Genomic DNA, 19981 nt, shown 5'->3' with positions numbered 1-19981 from the left:
TAAAAGTACTGCATTTTTCTTTGTCAAATATATTTTGTTCTTCGTAAAAAAGGACTACAAATTTCTTTCATAAGAAGAAATAGCATTTCCCTTTTTCAGTAGTTAAAAGTGATATTTTTCATGCAGTCATGTATGAACTTGAAAAAAATTCAATAAGCATTTATTACTTTAATAATACTTACACAATATCATGATTTTGATTAAAAATAAACTAAATACAATTTAAATTGCTGAAGAGGAATTTGTGCATGACTACTTATTTTAACCCAAGTGTATGTTGAAAAAGGAAGGAAAAGAAGAATCATATGTATCTACTGGGGTACGGTGGAGGGTCCTAGCTTGAGTCTGTTTATCCCTACTGGTGAGATTTAGCTCATCTAATGAACCAGCCTAAAGGCATCTGCTGGTTTAAATTTATTTTCCTGAGGGTTTTCACAGCTTTGTATTGTTCCCGGGCAACTAGTGGATTAGAGAAAGCAAGATGTAGAAGGCCATTTGTGTCTATTGGACATTAGTTTCCAGTTTGATTTAAGAATCTTACAGCTGAGTTCTTTTAAGAGAATAACTGTTGGAAGGAGCTGTTTTGTATAAGGCTCTCTGTGTGAGAAAGAACCACAAGCTTTGTATTGTTGTATTAGTGCTTTAATGATGAAGTACAACACAATGTAGAGGAGAGAGGCATTCTTCCACATCTCTAAGAAACCATCAAGTATTTTAGAAGGCTGTGAAAAATATGGAGTAATACTTTAGGAACATGATGATATGTGGCTTCAGGAGTCCCTAGGGTCCCAGAACTTGTGGTAGAGATAGATGCTGAACTTGGGTGGCTGTCAAACATCAACTGTCACTGCAGCAGCCAGAGTAAAAGAATACTGACATTAGTATTTAGAGAAATTGCATGTGACTTCCAAGGGGATCAGAAGTATGGTAAGACTTTATAGAGAAGAGACTAGGGGGCCTATATGTGGTGGAGAGCAGAAGTCAGATTAAATGGTCTCATTACATCCACAGATGGGTGAGGCACAGGGAAGTTCGGATTACTTGTGTTATGAATGTAACCTGAATTAGTGAAAATACTGAAAGTGGGAAAAGTCAATAGAAAGATAAGAAGAAAGCAGTATATAAAACAGGGTTACCCCAGAACTCATTAAAGTTACAGTACTGGCATTAATTTGACTGTTTGTGTATGTAAATGATAAATTATATAAATATATATGTCTATATATTTAATATATATAATATATAAGTATATATAATATATAAACCTTGACCCTCTGAAAATTTCCAGAAATAAAGTAAACTGATTATAATCAAATTACACCACAGTTAAAGGAACATCAGCCCACACAGATGAAAAAGAACCAGCACAAGAACTCTGGCAACTCAAAAAGCCAGTGCGTCTTTTTTTTTTTTTCCTCCAAATGATCACAGTAGTTCCCCAACAAGGCTTCTTAAATAGCTAAAATTTATATATATAAATATATATTATATAATATATAAATATATAATATACAACATATATAATATATAAATATATAATGTACTATATATTGTTTGTTTTTTATTTATATGTCTCTAAAAAATGTGTTCTCTAATATATTTATATATATTAAATATATATAAATATAAATATATTTATATATATTAAATAAATATAAATATAAATATATATATAAAAATAAATCACCTGGCTTCATATATATGTAACTTAAAACATGAATTTTCTGAATTTGTTCTCATGTTAAAATAGGATTAATATTTGACCTTTTACACCTCATAGAGTTTTTGTGAGAAACATGAAAGCAGTATGTAAGAAAGTAAAGGATTTGTGGTAAACCATACTAGATTTTTGTTATAAGTGTGACACTGACATCCCAATTTTGGATAATGCATTTAATGCTTTTGTTTAGATTATAAAAATATTTGTGGTGTATTTGCCAGAAGTTTTATAAAGTATTTTATTAAGTTGCATACATGTATTTCTATTATAAAATAATCACTAAAATTAAATATCAATCCAATAATTTCTTTGTAAACTTTTGCCACAATTTCAAAAGTTATTCTTTAATGATTATTATTTCTTAAAACAAAAAAAAATATGCATAAAGGGATACTACTTGTAATATTGGTATCCCAATTATTATCTATGACCAAATACTATTAGATTGCTATCTGGGTTAATGTCAATTAAATTAATCTAGTTATTCTAGTCCAATAATAAAACTGGATCCCTAAGGCTCAGTTGGTCATCATGGAAAGGTAAATCATTATCAAATGAAACGCCTAGTAATGCTAATTCTATTTTGCTCTCCTGGTCATTTCACATCAGTACACCAAACACTGTATTAAATTCTTTATCCATTAAATCTCATTTTTTCATCTTGTTATAGTATCTATGTTTCATAAACAATGCAAGTCTATTATACATATGTTTTGGCAGAGAAATTTTCCTTTAAATTAGTATGATCTCAGTTCTGAGTTTCTCACTTTCTGGAGGACCCTCTATGTTATGTTTTTGTGATTGCAGAGTCTCAGAAGGAACAGTTGTTTTTGTCTGGCACGAAAGCTGCTCAAAACCCACTGCTACTCAGGCAAAGAGCATCAAGTCAAACTGGCATTGTGGTTCTGAAGTCAGCCTCTCGAAAGTGTTGCCATCAGGCTCCGGAGCTGGCACTTTTCCTTCTCTAGTGGGTAAACACACACATTTCCTCTATAGCACTCATTAGGTAATGGAGCCAAGAAGGCCCATAACTCATCACTGACAAATTTGTGCCAGATCTTGGATATGAATTTTGGAGGATGTTCAAGTACTCACTTGGATCTCTATAAAGTTATGTCTAAAATGCAATGCTTTGCTTTAATGATAATCTGGGCTTGAATGAATCACAGTCTCTCAAATCATGGGAGACTCTCCGTAAATACAGCATTAACATGTTGCAAAACTTTGTTAATGTCATAATGGTGACATCATAGTCCCAGTCATCAAAAATTTGTTCTCTAATTTTAGTTCTTACTTTTCTTCCCAGAACGTGTTTATATACATGCTACATTGGTATGTAAACTATAACTCTAAATGTAAGGATGACTTTAACTCCTCCCATCAAGTCCATGGCAACAGTGGCAAATCTAACTTCATGGAATTTCAAGAGCAGAGCTACTATTAGCAGAAAGATTAGCACTTGAGCTGAGGTAAAAACATTAGGTACGGTGGGTATTAGAGTTTTCTGTGTGGCAAATCAGTAGAAATTACAAATTTACATTTTGGCCTCATTTAACAACTATGCAGGAATTAGTTAACCTAGGAAAAATAAAATTGGGCAAAAGACCTCAGGAAAATGAATGGCAGACATAAAATCAATTTAACTTTAGTGTGTGCAATAATTTATATTCCAATCCTTTGCTTTACTAGATGCTTCTGATCTTTTTCTTCTTGACTCTTACCAGATACCGTGTTCCTTCAGCAGAATATTTTCTTGTTTCTTCATGATCAAGGGTTATAATCTACTCATATGACTCCTCACAAATGTGGGGCATTTACATCTAGAAACAATTTGATAGCAATCACAACTACTACCATATGAAAGGGATTTTTGCAAAAGCATAAATACAATAAAAGGATAAAAGATTTGGGGGAGAAGCTCCCAACATGTTTGTCTTGTAATATAAATCCTGAAGCAAAGCGATATAGCTCTACTTGAAATATGTTTATATAGATCCCCTTGTGAAAAATTTTTTGAGAGACTGTGTATCAATTGAATAGATTTGATGGCATGAGAAAACATGATAGTTGCTTCAAGTTACAATCCTATAGGCACAGCAATCAGTGTTATGTGATGATATAAATATCCTTCATATTCTATATGAAAGACAAACACTAAAGGCCAGGAAGTTTAATTAACAAATAAATCTGTGATAGTTGCTATTATTCAACCACATTTTAACTAATGGGAAAAATAAGGCAAAATAATCTTATGCATACTTGCCCATAGGAAGTTGATATTTCTAAAGAGAGATATTATGAGTTTTGCAACAAATAGTTAAATTGAATTCTGTTTAAAAGCTGGCATTATTTATATCTTTTAATATAAACAGATTGCAGTTTAATAAATCTCCTGAGATATTTCTACACTGCTGTTTTTTATTTTAAGATTGAAGGGATTTTTCCTCTAAATAATTATCATTCAGTTTAGTTTCAGCTAAGTTGTGTTCTAATTTTAGACAGCTAAATGATACATCTCACAGAATGCTCACAGTCTCTTTTCATTTCCATTTTACATTTTCATTATTATTCAATGACTGACAAAGGAAATATTTCATTAAAATTTAATTTTAACCTTATGAATAATAATGAATATTGTTTTGGTAATACCCCCCAAAGTTGACCACTTCCCAACAAATCTCATTATGACATTTATTGAGAGCACATCCTAGATGTTTAAATTATAGTCAACTATTAACAATAAATTATGTGACATTGTGGATAGTAATAAAAAGAGTGCCAGATAATATTTTTAAGAGACATGAGGCTTCAGTAAAAGATGACCAGAAACCCATTGTAGCCATAGCAATGGTTGCTATTTTTACTTTCTGAAAGCAACATAGTTAGTCTCACCCAAATGGTGCACATTTCTGCTTCTCATTCTGTGTAGTTCACAGTCTTGTTCAATTATGGAGAATAAGGACATTTTGGAGCAAAACAGGTCCCTGATCAGCACTAAAGTGAGATGCTGTTTAAAGGAACTTAGGAAAGCCTATCGTTAATCATTTAAAGCATGGTAAATTCCCACTTCTCGAATGGGGTTTCAATGCATATACTTTAAATGTTTTGCTATGGCAATTTGCAGCAATTAGTAAAACCCCTTAGTGACTTCAATCATGAGATTTAAGAGGAAATGAGAAGCAATCTCCAAAAGAGGAAAACAACCACCATGTTGTGGCAGGTTCTCAGGATACTTTCCTAATGTAGGATTGCTGTTATTCCAAAAGCACAGTTCAAATGATTCAAGACCATCTTGTGACTTCAAGCCCTTGGACAAGTGGTTATATTTCATGAAATCATATATTTTGATTCATTGAACATAAATACACCTGTGTAAATATGGATAGGAAGATACTTGCTAGAAAGAAACTGTAAGCAGAGTAAAAGGATAGAGAGTGAATAAGAGTAACTATATCCACATATGATAATATGGTGATTGGCAGGCCTTTCTAAACTGGGGACATATGATCTGGTGACTTTAAGGAAGGGGCAAGTAGGTTTGTGAAGATATGTATGAAAAGTGCTCAAAGCAGCAAGAGCAGGAAGTGAAAAATTGCTGGAACATGTTTAGTACATTTGTGGAAGAACAAGGAGGCCATTGTGGCCAGTGGAGAAACTGAACACAAATCAATAAACGCTGAGGTCAGAGACATGGGTCAGGTATAGATCATGTTGGGCCTTACGGGTTGTGGAATAAACTTGGATTTATTTTTGAATATGATTAACAGCCTTTGAAGGCATTTGAGCAGAGGAGTGAAATGGTCTGATTATATATATTCAGATGATCATTCTGACTTTTATTTGAAGAGCTCTGGAGCAAGATCCATTAAGATACTTACTGAAATAGTTTAGGCAGGAGACTCTGGTGGTTTGCATCAGAATGGCCACAGTGTCAATAAACAGCGAGGGCTCCTCCCACAATGCCTTATCCTTTTTAAGAACCACTGTAGTTACTTTTTTTCTAAAATTTCCTTCCAGAACTTGATGCAGTATTTGGCATTTAAAAGTATATCTTGATTTAGTAAATGTATAAAATGACAGAAGACTCAATAAAGCCTCGGATATTCAAACTTACCAGTATGACTAATTAAGATAAATTGAAGTAGTAAAAAGACATAATTTCATGGAATTCCTGAGGCTTATCGTGGAATACATATATTGATTAGATGAGAGTATAAACTGTTTCAACAAAATAGATAATATAGAAGGGTTTAAACCAGCTTTTTAAAAATGTTGAGTTCACTCATATTTTAATCCAAAAACAAGTGTCAAATGCAGTGACAATATTTTGAGTTAAAATAAAAACAAAATTTTAAAGTTCAAAACTAAAAACAAATGCTTTCTAGAAATATGTATCAGTGATATGATGATTTTATAAAACACATACACATCACACACACACATACCTCTGAACGGATTATTTAAAATGTATGTTTTTACCACTTATAAAAGGAAGTTACGATAAATAGGGAACATCATATATTTAAAAAACAGTTATCTAAGCAATTGCATTTCCCCTCTCAACTCCCAGCACAATTTGTTAGATCTATAGTTCCATAAAATGCCATAGGCAGAGTTTACTTTTATTTCAGAAATGTGTTACTTAAAAAAAATTATGGCTGGGCGCAGTGGCTCAAGCCTGTAATCCCAGCACTTTGGGAGGCTGAGACGGGCAGATCACGAGGGTCAGGAGATTGAGACCATCCTAGCTAACACAGTGAAACCCAGTCTCTACTAAAAATACAAAAAATTAGCCGAGTGAGGTGGTGGGCACCTATAGTCCCAGCTACTCGGGAGGCTGAGGCAGGAGAATGGCATAAACCCAGGAGGCGGAGCTTGCAGTGAGCTGAGATCGCCCCACTGCACTCCAGCCTAGGCGACAGAGCGAGACTCCATCTCAAAAAAAAAAAAAAAAAAAAAAAAAAAAAAAAAAAAATTATATGTGGAGAAATGTCAACTAGATAGCTCTTCAGTTACTGTAATTATACTCAATGTATATTGAATAATGAATCAATATCAAAATGTACATTCTCTTTTATATTGTATCAAAGGAATTTGTATTGAAATTCTTTTCATTCAACTTTTATTAATAATTTGATGAAGATTAAAGAACATGCTAATCTATTTTGTGATAATCTACAGCTGAGAGGTGCAGTTAAACTGTTTGTTAAAAGATAAAATATAGTGTCAATAAATTATCATAAAACATAAAACTAGTTAAATGAACTATAATGGCATTACACATAGAAAATATAAGGTTAGAAAAAAGAATACAATGCTTAAGGTATGACTAGGTTAGTGGCTACTTATAAGAATGAGAAATCAGAGTTAACTGGATAAAAGCATAACTCTTAACTGATGTTAGCATATGCCTTAACGCCTTAACATTTGGTTTACCTCACTTTGGAAGCCTTCCTGCTCCTGCAATGCTGGGTTTTATACCCTTCTTCTACCAATAAATTGGTTTGGCCAATGCTAACACCAAAATAATGAGGTGTAAGATTATGAAATAATAAAAACTCTGGATTTCTTTGAACCTTAATTAATGTGAATAATCTTTACAGTTTGGTTTAACTCTAAGGGCACAGATATGCCAGAAGAGAATCCTGATGCTACTCATAAGGTCCTAAGGCCTGTCTTTCAATTGCTCCTTTTACATTTTTTTTATTAATTCAAGAAATCTCCATTTCCTCAAAGGTGGAAATAATATGTTTTTCTGATTACTCACCTCTAGTGTTTAACAACATGCCTTCCACTATGTATACCACCTATTTATTAAAAACAATTATTTCAAGTAAATGAAGGGAACTAAGGTGGCTACAAATGTGAGAAATCACAGAAGAGCCTCAGGACTGAGTAAAGCCTGCCTACCAGCCTACTAGCCATTACACTTAAGAGTCATCTACTGGATCACAGACCAAACTTCAATAGCAAAAATATTTTGCTAACTCACACCCTGTAAAACTAAGACAAGAATTCAGCTACAAATAAAGACCCATAACAAAACCTTGACCCTCTGAAAATTTCCAGAAATAAAGTAAACTGATTATAATCAAATTACACCACAGTTAAAGGAACATCAGCCCACAGAGATGAAAAAGAACCAGCACAAGAACTCTGGCAACTCAAAAAGTCAGTGTGTCTTTTTTTTTTTTCCTCCAAATGACCACAGTAGCTCCCTAGCAAGGATTCTTAACCAGTTAAAATGGTTGAAATGACAGACATAGAATTCAGAATATGGATAGGAATGAAGATTATGGAAATTAAGGAGGAACTCAAAACTCAATCCAAGAAATCTAAGGATTACAACAAAATGGATCAGGAACTGAAAGACAAAATAGCCATTTAAAGAAAGAATCAAACTGATCTGATAGAGCTGAAAGACACACTACAAGAATTTTACAACACAATTGCAAATATTAACAGCAGAAGAGACCAAACTGAGGAAAGACTCTCAGAGCTGTAAGACTGGTCCTCTGAACTAATTTAGTCAGACAAAAATAAATAAAAAATGAATAAAAAACAACAAACAAAAACTTCAAAAAACATGGAATTATGTCAAGAGACCAAATCTATGACTCACTGGTGTCCCAGGAAAAAAGGAAAGTATGCAACTTGAAAAACATATTTGAGGATGTCATTCATGAAAATTTCCCCAACCTCACACAAGAGGCCAACATTCAACTTCAGGAAATGCAGAGAACCCCAAGACACATACTCATTAGATTCTCCAAGGTCAACATGAAAGCAAAAATATTAAATGCAGCTAAAGAGAAGAGGCAGGTGACCTACAAGTGGAGCCCTAGAAGGCTAACAGCAGACCTTTCAGCAGAAACCTCATAAGACAGAAGAGTTTGGTCATCTATTTTTGGCATTCTAAGCTCAACACGTGATCAAATGGACTTAACAGATATTTATAGAACTCACCTCTCAAAATCAAAATAATACACTTTCTTATCAGCACATGGCATGTATCCTAAAATTAACCACACAACGCAGCATTAAGAGGAAAGTTTATAATACTAAACACCCACACAAAAAAGTTAGAAAGATCTCAAATTAACAACCAAACATCACACCTTGAGGAAATAGAAAAACAAAAGCAAACCAACCCCAAAGCTAGCAAAAGACAAGAAATAACCAAAATCAGAGTAGAACTGAATGAAGTTGAGACATAAAAAAACATACAAAAGGTCAATGAAAGTAGAAGTTGGTTATTTGAAAGAATAAATAAGATAGAACACTAGCAAGACCAATAAAGACAAAAAGAGAATATCCAAATAAACATATTCAGAAATGACCAAGCTGACATTACAAACAATCTCACGGAAATACAAAAAATCTCCAGAGACTACTACAAAGACCTCTATGCACACAAGTTAGAAAACCTAGAAGAAACGGATAAATTTCTGGGAATATACAGCCTATTAAAACTGAACCAGGTATAAATTCAAATCGTGAATAGACCAATAATTCATTCTGAAACGGAATAAGAAAAAAGGCTACCAACTAGGAAAAGCCCATGTCCAGATGGATTCACAGCCAAATTTGACCAGACATGTAAAGAAGAATGGGTACCATTCTTACTAAAACTATTCCAAAAAATTGAGTAGGAGACATTCTTCCCTAACTCATTCTATGAGACCAGCATCATCCTGATACCAAAACCAGTAGAGAGACAAAACAAAAAAGAAAATTATAGGCTAATATCTTTGATAAACATAGATGCAAAATCCTTAATAAAATACTAGCAAATTGAACCCAGCAGCACATCAAAATGCTAATCCATCATGATCAAGTAAGCTTTATCCTTGGGATACAAGGTTGGTTCAACATATGCAAATCAATAAATGTGATTCATCACATAAAGAGAACTATAAACAGAAACTATATAACCATATCAATAGATTCAGCAAATGCTTTCAATAAAATTCAGCTTTCCTTCATATTAAAAATCCTCAACAAACTAGGCATCGAAAGGACATACCTCAAAATAATAAGAGCCATCTGAGGCAAACCCATAACCAGTATCATACAGAACAGACAAAAGCTGGAAGCACCACCCTTGAAAACTGGCACAAGACAAGGATACCCTCTCTCATCACTCCTATTCAATATAGTACTGAAATCCTAGTCAGAGCAATTGGGCAAGAGAAAGAAATAAAAAGCATCTAAATACAAAGAGAGGAATTCAAACTATTCCTGTTTGCAGTCAATATAATTTTGTAACTAGAAAACCCCATTCTCTGCCAATGGCTCCTAGATCATATAAACAACTTCAGCAAAGTTTCAGGATACAAAATCAATGTAGAAAAATTAGTAGCATTTCTATACACCAGCAACATCCAAGCTGAGAGCTAAATTAAGAATGCAGTCCTATCCACAATAGCCATAAAAAAGATAAAATACCTAGGAATAAAGCTAACCAGGGAGATGAAAGATCTCTACAATGAGAATTACAAAATGTTGCTCAAAGAAATCATAGATGTAATAAACAAATGGAAAAACATTCCATGTTCATGATAGGCAGGATGAATATTGTTAAAATGCCATACTGCCCAAAGCAGTTTACAGATTCAATGCTATTTCTATTGAACTACCAATGACGTTCTTCACTAACTAAATAAAACTAAACACAGAACTAAAAAAAGCTATTTTAAAATTCATATGAAACCAAAAAAGAGCCCGAATAGCCAAAGCAATCCTAAACAAAAAGAACAAGGCTGGAGGCATCACAGAATCTGACTTCAAACAATGTTACAAGGCTACAGTAATAAAAACAGCATGGTACTAGTATAAAATAGACACATAGACCAATGGAACAGACTAGAGAGCCCAGATATAAAGCCATACACCTGAAACCATCTGATCTTTGACAAAGCTGACAAAAACAAGCATGGGGAAAGGACTCCCTACTTAATAAATGGTGCTATGATAACTGGCTAGTCATACAGAGAAGATTGAAACTAGACCCCTTCCTTACACCATATACAAAAATCAGCTCAAGATGGATTAAGGCTCAAATGTAAAACCTAAAATTATAAAATCCTTGAAGAAAACCTAGGAAATACCATTTTAGACTTAAGCTCTGGCAAATATTTCATGATGAAAACATCAAAAACAACTGCAACAAAACCAAAAATTGACAAATGCTACTGAATCAAGCAAAAAAGCTTCTGCACGGCAAAGAAAACTATTGACACAGTAAATGGACAACACACATAATGGGAGAAAATATTTGTAAACTATGCATCTGACAAAGGTCTAATATCCAGAATCTATAAGGAACTTAAACAATTTAACAAGCAAAACATTCACAAACCCATTAAAAAGTGGGCAAAGGATATGAACACTTTTCAAATAGCCAACAAGCAAATGAAAAAAAAAATGTTCAACGTTACTCATCATTAGTGATCACTAATCACTGCTAATGGGGATATAAATTACTTCAGCCATTGTGGAATTTTGGAGATTACTCAAAGAACCTAAAACTGAACTGCCATTCAACCCAGTGATCCCATTATTGGGTGTACACCCAAAGGAAGTCATTCTACCATAAGGACACATGCATGTGTATGTTCATTGCAGCACTATTCACAATAACAAAGACATGGAATCAACTTAGGTGCCAATCAGTGGTAGACGGGATAAGTAAAATGTGGTAAATATGTACCATGGAATACTATGTAAGCCATAACAAAGGACGAAATCATGTTTTTTTGCAGCAACATGGATGGAGCTGGAGACCATTATCCTAAGTGAACTAAAGCAGGAACAGGAAATGAAACATCGCATGTTCTTATTATAAGTGAGAACTAAACGTTGAGTACACATAGACAAAGAAGGGAACAATAGACACTAAGACCTACATGAGGATGAAGATAGGAGGAGATTGAGGATCAAAAAAAATACCTATTGAGTACTATGTTTATTATCTAGGTGATGAAGCAACATGTACACCAAACTCCTACAACTTGCAATTTATCTATAGAATCAACCTGCAAATGTATCCCTAAAATTAAAAGTAAAACAAAATAAAATAAAGTATCTGATATCTCAAAAATCACCAAATATTCCACAGAGCTGTAATTACCAGAACAAAAGATAAATGTAACAACATTAATGAAAACACTAACAAATTATGTAATGAAATGCATGCTGCCTATCATGCTAATATACTTTTACAAAGATTAGTGAGATTTCATTGGGAAAGAGTTTCTGAATTTTCTTATTTTAAGATAGTTTCAGCGCTTTTTAAGTGGGCTAGACATTCCAAAAGATATTGAAAGAAAAACAAATACAATGTGGAACACTGGATCACAGAGCAGTGCAATGTAGTTAAAGTAATATTTAGAGGGGAATTTAGTTTCCCAAATGCATATTCTACAATAGAAAAATGACTGAAATTAGGAGGTATAAATTTATTTTTAAGTATACCATGGAATACTATGCGGCCATAATGATGAATGAAATAATGTCCTTTGCGGCAACATGGATGCACTTAGATGTCATTATCCTAAGCAAATTAACCCAGAAACAGAAAATGAAATATTACATATTCTTACGTATAAGTGGGAGTTAACCCATTTATGGGTTAACACTGGGCATACTTGCACAAAAAAATGGGAATAGGAGATACTAGGAACTACGGGGCATGAGGAGTGGAGTGGGCAAGTACTGAAAAACTACCGACTGGGCACTATGCTCAGAACCGGAGTAACAGGTTCCATCATACTCCAGACCTCAGCATCATGCAATATACCCTTGTAACAAACCTGCATACATATCCCCTGAAACAAAACTAAATGTTGAAATTTTAAAAGTGAAAAATAAAAAAGTTAGTGCAAACAACATTTTTTAAAAGTCAGAAAAAATTTAGAGAAAAATAAAATAAATGAACAGAGACAAAAACTGGCTTTTGAAGTAAGTCATAAAAGTGACAAATTTTTGGCCTGGGGCAATGGCTCATGCCTATAATCCAAGCACTTTGGGAGGCCAAGTTGGGCGGATCACCAGAGGTCAGAAGTTCGAGACCAGCCAGGCGAACACAGTAGAACCCTGTCTCCACTAAAAATACAAAAATTAGCCAGGCGTGGTGGTGCATGCCTTTAGTCCAAGCTCCTCGAGAGGCTGAGGCAGGAGAATCACTTGAGGGGAGGTGGAGGTTGCAGTGAGCCGAGATCACACCACTGCACTCCAGCCTGGGCAACAGAGTGAGACTCCATCTCAAACAAACAAACAAATAAAAAACTGAAAAATTTTTGTAGAAATAGATTAAGAAAGTAGAAAAAAAATCTGAAAAAAGTATATAAAGTTAAGCATCGCAGGCATTACAAAAATCTTATGAGGACATAAGAATAGGTAAATAAATTTGTGTTAATAAATATAAACATTTAGATATAATGGACAAATTACTAGAAGAATACCATTAGTTCCAGAAGAAATAGATAATCAACTACTACTTTAACTACATAAAATGTTAGCCAAGTGGTTAAAAATGTATGCTCCAAGGAAAGTTCAGGTCAACAGAGCTTCATCCATAAAAAAATCCGTAATGATCACTAAAGAAATAATTTTAGTTTACAACAAACAATTATGAAGTATAAGAAAAGTATTAAACAGTCATTTTATGAAGCTGTCATTATACTGTTACCAAAACTTGACAAAGACTTGATAAGAATAGAAAATTTGGGGCCAATATTAATTCATAGGTAAAGATTTGAAAATGCCAAACAAAATATTAACAAATCAAATATAGTTATTATAAAAAGAATGATTTAGTCTAGAATAACAAATATGGTTTCTGTTAGAAAAGCAACAGATATAATTTACCCAAATAACAGATTAAAGGAGAAAATTTATCTTATCTATATTAATAAATGCAAATGAACAGAAAACTTTTAACAGAATCAGCACCCCTTCAGGTTAAAAGAAAGTCACAAACTCTCAGCAAAACAGATTCAGAAATAACATAAGTGTATTTGTTAAAGTGCATACTGTATTTGTATTGTGTTAATAAACATGATAAAATGTATTTACATTAGATAAATTGATCTAACAATAGACAGGCAGATAAAATCTCAAAATGAGCACTTAAATTCCTTTTGTGAGAATCATAAAATGCCAGAAGTAGCCATTATTACCAACTATTCAATGTTACACTGCAGTTTTTAGCAATTATAATAATAGGAGAAAACTAAAACTAAAATTATAGGTCTAGAATAGAAAAAAAAATTTTTAAATCACTGTCATTACTATCAAATATGAGTGTCTACATTTTGAAAATCCAAAATAAACTATTGGTAAATGTTTTGAATTAATAGAAAAGCTTAGAACATTTTCTAAATTCATATCAGTGTTAAGAGTTATTAACATTTCTATATTACAATTACAAACAATGAGGAATTTCAATATAATCATTATGTGAACAAAATCAACATAATATTAGTTTACTAAGATTAATACTAAACATAATCTGAGAACAAAATTACAAAGCCATCCATAAATATAATAAAGAATTAGCAAATAAATATAATACTGTACCATAGAATAGACTATTCTATATTGGAAAATATCAATAATCCCCTAATTCATCCATAAGCTAAACACAATTAAAAAATTCCCACTTTTTTGTGCGTATCTTCATATGTTAATGTGAAATTTAAAACTGAATGCAAAATTTTAAGGAAGAATACAGTGTAAGGATGACAACAAAAAGAAGAGCAAGAATGTAGCTCTTTTTTGGTAAGCTATACCAGCTATTAATAGCTGTAATAAAGATATAGTACATTAGCTATTGTGGCATTAGCATAGGGATTTTTACTCACAGAACAAGATTGAGAACCCAGAAAGAGAACACACAAATATGGGAACTTAATTTATAATAGAGTCAATAGTTCAGAGCAATGGAAGGAAAGACAAATTTCTTAATAAATGTTGCTAATAATTGGTTAAGTGAATAAAAACTAAATAAATATTGGATCCCTACCTCACATTATATAAAAATGAACACTAGGTGGATTTAAGACCCAAATGTAAAATGTAAAATTATCAAGTTTATTTATTTATTTATTTATTTATTTATTTATTTATTTAGAGACAGGGTTTCCAGCCCAGGCTGGATAGCTCACTGCAGCCTCGAATTCCAGGCTCAGGTGATCCTCCTGCCTCAGCCTTCCATGTAGCTGAGACTACAGGCACATGTCACCACACCTGGAAGAATACATATATATTTTTAATTGTAGAGATGAGGTCTCACTATGTTTCCCAGGCTGCTCTCAAACTCCTGGGCTCAAGCAGTCTTCCCTCCGCTGCCTCCCAGTGTGTGGGATTACAGGTGTGAGCCACTGTGCCCAGCCAAAATTATCAAATTTTTAAAAGACAATGTAGAACATCAGTATGACCTATCTTTTACAAATGATTGCTGAATTTGGCTATCTCAAAATTGAAAACTATTCATTAAACCATATATAAAGAGATTTTTTAAAATAGTCTACAAAATGTAGGATAAGTTCTTGTCACTAAATATAACCACCAAAGGATATAATTTAAAATAAATCAAGAACACTGTGTGGAGCAAATAATTCAAAAGATGGAAACAGAAATGAATAGGACCTTTACCAAAAAGGAAGAACAAATGGCCCAAAAGCATAAAAAAGATATCAACCACATTTTAATGTGTTTGCATTAATAAAATGCAAATCTAAGTAACAGTGAGAGACTATTTCATATCACCAAATTTGGGGAAAAAGTCAGACAATTTCAAATATTCACAAGGATGTACAGCAATGAGAATTCTATCCGTTATTGATTGAAATGAAATTGGTGTATCAATTTTGGCAGCTAGTCATGCCCTAATAAAGTTCAACTGTGCATTCTCTAGACATACAAATCTATTATTAAATATGTACCTTAATAAAATATTGTCTCTACCCCAGAACCATGCACAAGAATACTTATAGCAGCATTATACACAACAACTAAAACTATTCAAAGGCCCACCAAGAGGACAATGTTACAGAAAATTTAACAACAGTAAAAATGAACCAACATTTCACGCATTGATCTAGATAAATCTCAAAAATATTTTTGAGTGAAAGAAGAAAGTCATACAGTAAAATTAAATTTTTAGATAAAGGTCAAACACTGGCAAAACTTACCAGTATTTGATTCAGGATAAATACACTGGCAGTAAAAACTACAGAGAAAAATAATAGAGTAAACACAAAATTAAAGTCTTGGACTTTAATGGCACAAATGATCCTTTTTCTTGTCCTATATATGAAATACACAGATGTTATTTGATTTTGACTCTGTACCTGAGTGTGTGTGTACACACATGTATGTTTTAATACATTTTTCTTTATGATATATTGCATTGTATAAAAATAATAAATTTTAGTGTATAAATTTATCATATATCCTCCAGTGAAAAAAAAATTCTACTATTTAAAAGCTTTTTAATTACACAAAGAATTTGTACTTAAAAACTTGTGATATTACCAATTTCTTTTGTAGATCAGTTTTCCCTTGGTCCAAGCAAAGATGAAGATAGAAAAGACAAGTTTATTCAGGAGGTGGAAAGGGTGGTATGAAGCATATATAAATGTGAAGCACTGGATTTTGTATTCAAAACTCATTAGTACAAGCAAAGGATAGGCATGCCAATTCATGTTAAAGTAACTTAGATGGATTAATAATTACAGTTAACATTAGTCGAGTTTCCAATATGTCCAAATAATTGGACAATTACTGTAGGTATATTATCTTTAATCCTTAAATAAATTCTACAAAGTAGAATATCAGAAACAGAAATCGATTCACCACAGCGCCTGTATGGAAATGCTAGGATTTGAACCTAGGTGTGTCTTTCTCCTGTTGTGTCCTTGCCATTACTCCATATTGTCCAAATATTATTATTTAACAGTGGAGTATAATGGACCATGATAAGACCTGGTTCTTAATCCAGAGCTGGAAATTATTAGCTGCTTGAACTTGGATAAAATTTAATAAATTCATAGGAACTCAGTTTTATTTAATTTGGGATACCTATCAGAGTTATTCTGAGATTTAAATAAAATACATATGCAAAGTACTTAGTAGAAAACATGCATTCAATAAATTTGGGCAATTTTATTATTATTATTAACTTGTGGAAGATTCAATTGGTAAGGTTATGAAAACATTCCAAAAAACTTCAGCATCCTGGGGTCATAAGGAGAAACAAGTAGTTGGATTAATACAGGGTTGATTGAGCCAATAGAGGAAAAAGATAAAAGTACTAGAAAAGTGAGGATGCTGGTAAGGAACTCACTTTCACGACCATTCATGGGGTCACTGCCTAAGGTGGAAAGATGATAGAACCTGGAAGAAGTTGATTCTCTGAAAACAGGGAACATCTTTGGAATAAGCCGCTTTAATAAAGTTGAGGATAGGGCGTGGGGCAGGCCTTTTTTTGAAGAAAAGGAATGGAAGAAAATAAAAAAGACTGTAATTAAGTCAGCCATACCTGATACAGAGCTACAAACATTTCACAGCCCAGAACAATTTTGTTCCTAACTCTAGTTGAGTAAGAGGACCTCACACCGTGGCTAGTCATAATTCTGCTGCTGATTTGACCTTGAATGCAGTGTCTCATGGCTGCTGAGATGTCTTTACCAAACTGTAGCTGCTCTATTTCTGTGACATCCTCACTGAGAAAATAACTTACTTGGCTGAACAAAAGAATATGGGTTTCCTATCATGAGTTACTCACTTTCACTGGATTTCTACTTATATACCCTTCTGAATTTCTGTTCACAACAACCTAATCTTTAAGTCCTTCTAGAAAGACTTGTCTTTTGTTTGTTTGTTTGTTTGTTTGTTTGTTTGAGACGGAGTCTTGCTCTGTCGCCCAGGCTGCAGTGAAGTGCCATGATCTCAGCTCACTGCAAGCTACACCTCATGGGCCATTCTCCTGCCTCAGCCTCCCGTATAGCTGGAACTACAGGTACCCACCACCAGGCCCGGCTAATTTTTTGTATTTTTAGTAGAGATGGGGTTTTACCATGTTAGCAGGATGGTCTCGATCTCCTGACCTCGTGATCTGCCCACCTTGGCCTCCCAAAGTGTAAAGACTTATTCTTTCCTGCTACTTTGTCCTTTAACTCTAGCACAAGTCTAGAACTCTGCTACAAATAAACAGACCTACTTGATTCCATTTAACTGCCTGATTGCTTTTCCAACTATTGCCAACCTTAGAAACCCATCTGCTTGACCTGCTGGCTTGCTGTACGTCCTGCCAGTGTCTAGAAATGTTGGTAGAAATGAAATACTTCGCATTGCCAGTTAGATACACTTCAGCTCTAAGGAGTGAATCTTGCTCAAGATACATATCTACCAGGTCAAGTCTCGTTGACAAATCCCAGGATACCCCTAAAAATTATTAACAAGCAGTTGGGAATATACAGTACTATATATTTATTAAATTTTAATGACTTTTACTGCAGCTAATATTAAAAAGACTATTCATTATTTGTTTTCTCTCTGAAATTTGAAGTCACTTAGGTTCTGTCTAGTATCACCTCCAATATCCCCATGAAACATACTTTACTGTGTGCAGAAGAAATGCTAATTAGAGATCCTTTACGTGACAAATGAGACACTGCTGCGAGTGAAGTAGCACTTTGGCGTACACTGAACTTCATACCTGAGCGCATAGCCTCTTTCTGAATGCTTTCATAGTCATGCCAGTCCTTTCTTCTCAAACCATCTGTCCATGAATAGAATTGCCCATCTCCCAGGCCCAGTGGAAATGTCTGTGGAAAAGGAAAGTATTCAAGCATAAAAAGGAGGTATTTCCTTTTGCATGGTAGGTAAACACAGCCGGGCACATAATAGGCAATCAAAGAATATCTGTTAAATAAGTGAATCCTCTGTGTATAGTGAAAAGAAAGCTATCGCTGGTGACCAGATTTATACACATTTTAAATCTTTTTTTTAACCTTTAAAATGAGAGCACACCTCTCCCACAACAACTACCATTCCCTATTTTATTTCATCCAGAGACACTACTATTTAGTGTGTCACCTCTAAGCATAAATGCCGAGCTGTTTTTATTTGCCCAAAGTGTAAATATTGATGGTGCTACCAATTTTGGTGTTGCATTGAATTAATTTTGTTTGGGATTGGTACAGTTTTATTTATTTTGATCAAACATATCTGAACGGCTTTGTAGTAACATTAGCAACCATTCATTGAATGCTCACTATGTGCCAGGTTCTATGTTAAATACTCTGCGTATAGAAGTTTTTTTAATCCTTATGATAGCCTCAGGTTGTAAATCCCCATTTTTCTGCTGAGTAAACTGAGGATCAAATAACTAAAATAACTTGAGGTAAACCACAGTGGCAGAGCCAGGACTTGGACCAGTTCTGTTAAGACCAAAACTGTGCTCTTAAAAACTATTAAATACTGTCTCTCATCTAGATTTCTGGAAACATAGTGCATGTTTACACTTATACTTAAAATTATCACCCATTCATCAACTATAGTCACAAAATACAGTTCATGCTTTTCCAAAGTCTAATATGTTATCATGTCAACGTGAAAATTATTTCTGTGTACATTGCTGAAGCTACTTCTTTTTTGTGGTGTTTATTTCTGGTAATAAGAAACAATAATCATTTTGAATAAAATTTATCTTCACAATCTTGTAGTCAAGATAATGTAAAATAAGTGTTTTCAAATTTACATACTATTTTTTCTTTTGTTCTTTTTTGGAAATAAGTAATACATCAATTGAATGAAGAAAATAAAATTCTAGAAAGCAAAAAGAAAAAGTCAATTTAGCCAAAAAATGAATAATTTCAGTGAGGTAATTTTATTCTAACAGCCTTTTCAAGATACAAAATGTCTTATTTCTTAGTTTTAGATAATATAGCCATTATGCTTTTGAAAAATTATCTACCTTTAGCCTATCTTCATAGTTTATAAAAGATATACTTGTTTTGAAAGGATAAAAATGGGGCATAATATTCTTTCCTTAAAAAAGGTAGTTAAAATCAGAGAAAATATTTTCCCAATCAGGTGACTATAATCTACATATTTCAAAGAATTTGTTGCTCATAATATTGGTGAGCTCAGAAAAAAAGAGGGACAAATATACAAAGATTATGGTGAATTTATATAAAATATTAGGAATGATGATAATTTTTTAAAGGAAGATGAAACAAAAGTTATGGA

General features: G+C 33.3%; 1 protein-coding gene across 2 annotated transcripts in view; it reads right to left on the bottom strand.

Annotated features, from left to right (window-relative positions):
* Window positions 1-19981, bottom strand: part of GALNTL6 (polypeptide N-acetylgalactosaminyltransferase like 6) — a 1202623-nt gene that overhangs the window by 783471 nt on the left and 399171 nt on the right. For both annotated transcript variants that reach the window (XM_015451034.4, XM_015451035.4), the window contains one exon: window positions 18447-18555. In XM_015451034.4, coding sequence (XP_015306520.2) covers window positions 18447-18555 — 109 coding nt within the window. The remainder of the gene's footprint in view (window positions 1-18446; window positions 18556-19981) is intronic.

Source organism: Macaca fascicularis, chromosome 5, assembly GCF_037993035.2.
Source record: "Macaca fascicularis isolate 582-1 chromosome 5, T2T-MFA8v1.1".
Taxonomy (NCBI): Eukaryota; Metazoa; Chordata; class Mammalia; order Primates; family Cercopithecidae; genus Macaca; species Macaca fascicularis.
Note: the sequence above shows the minus strand (reverse complement) of the source record. Positions and strands in the feature narration are given on the sequence as shown.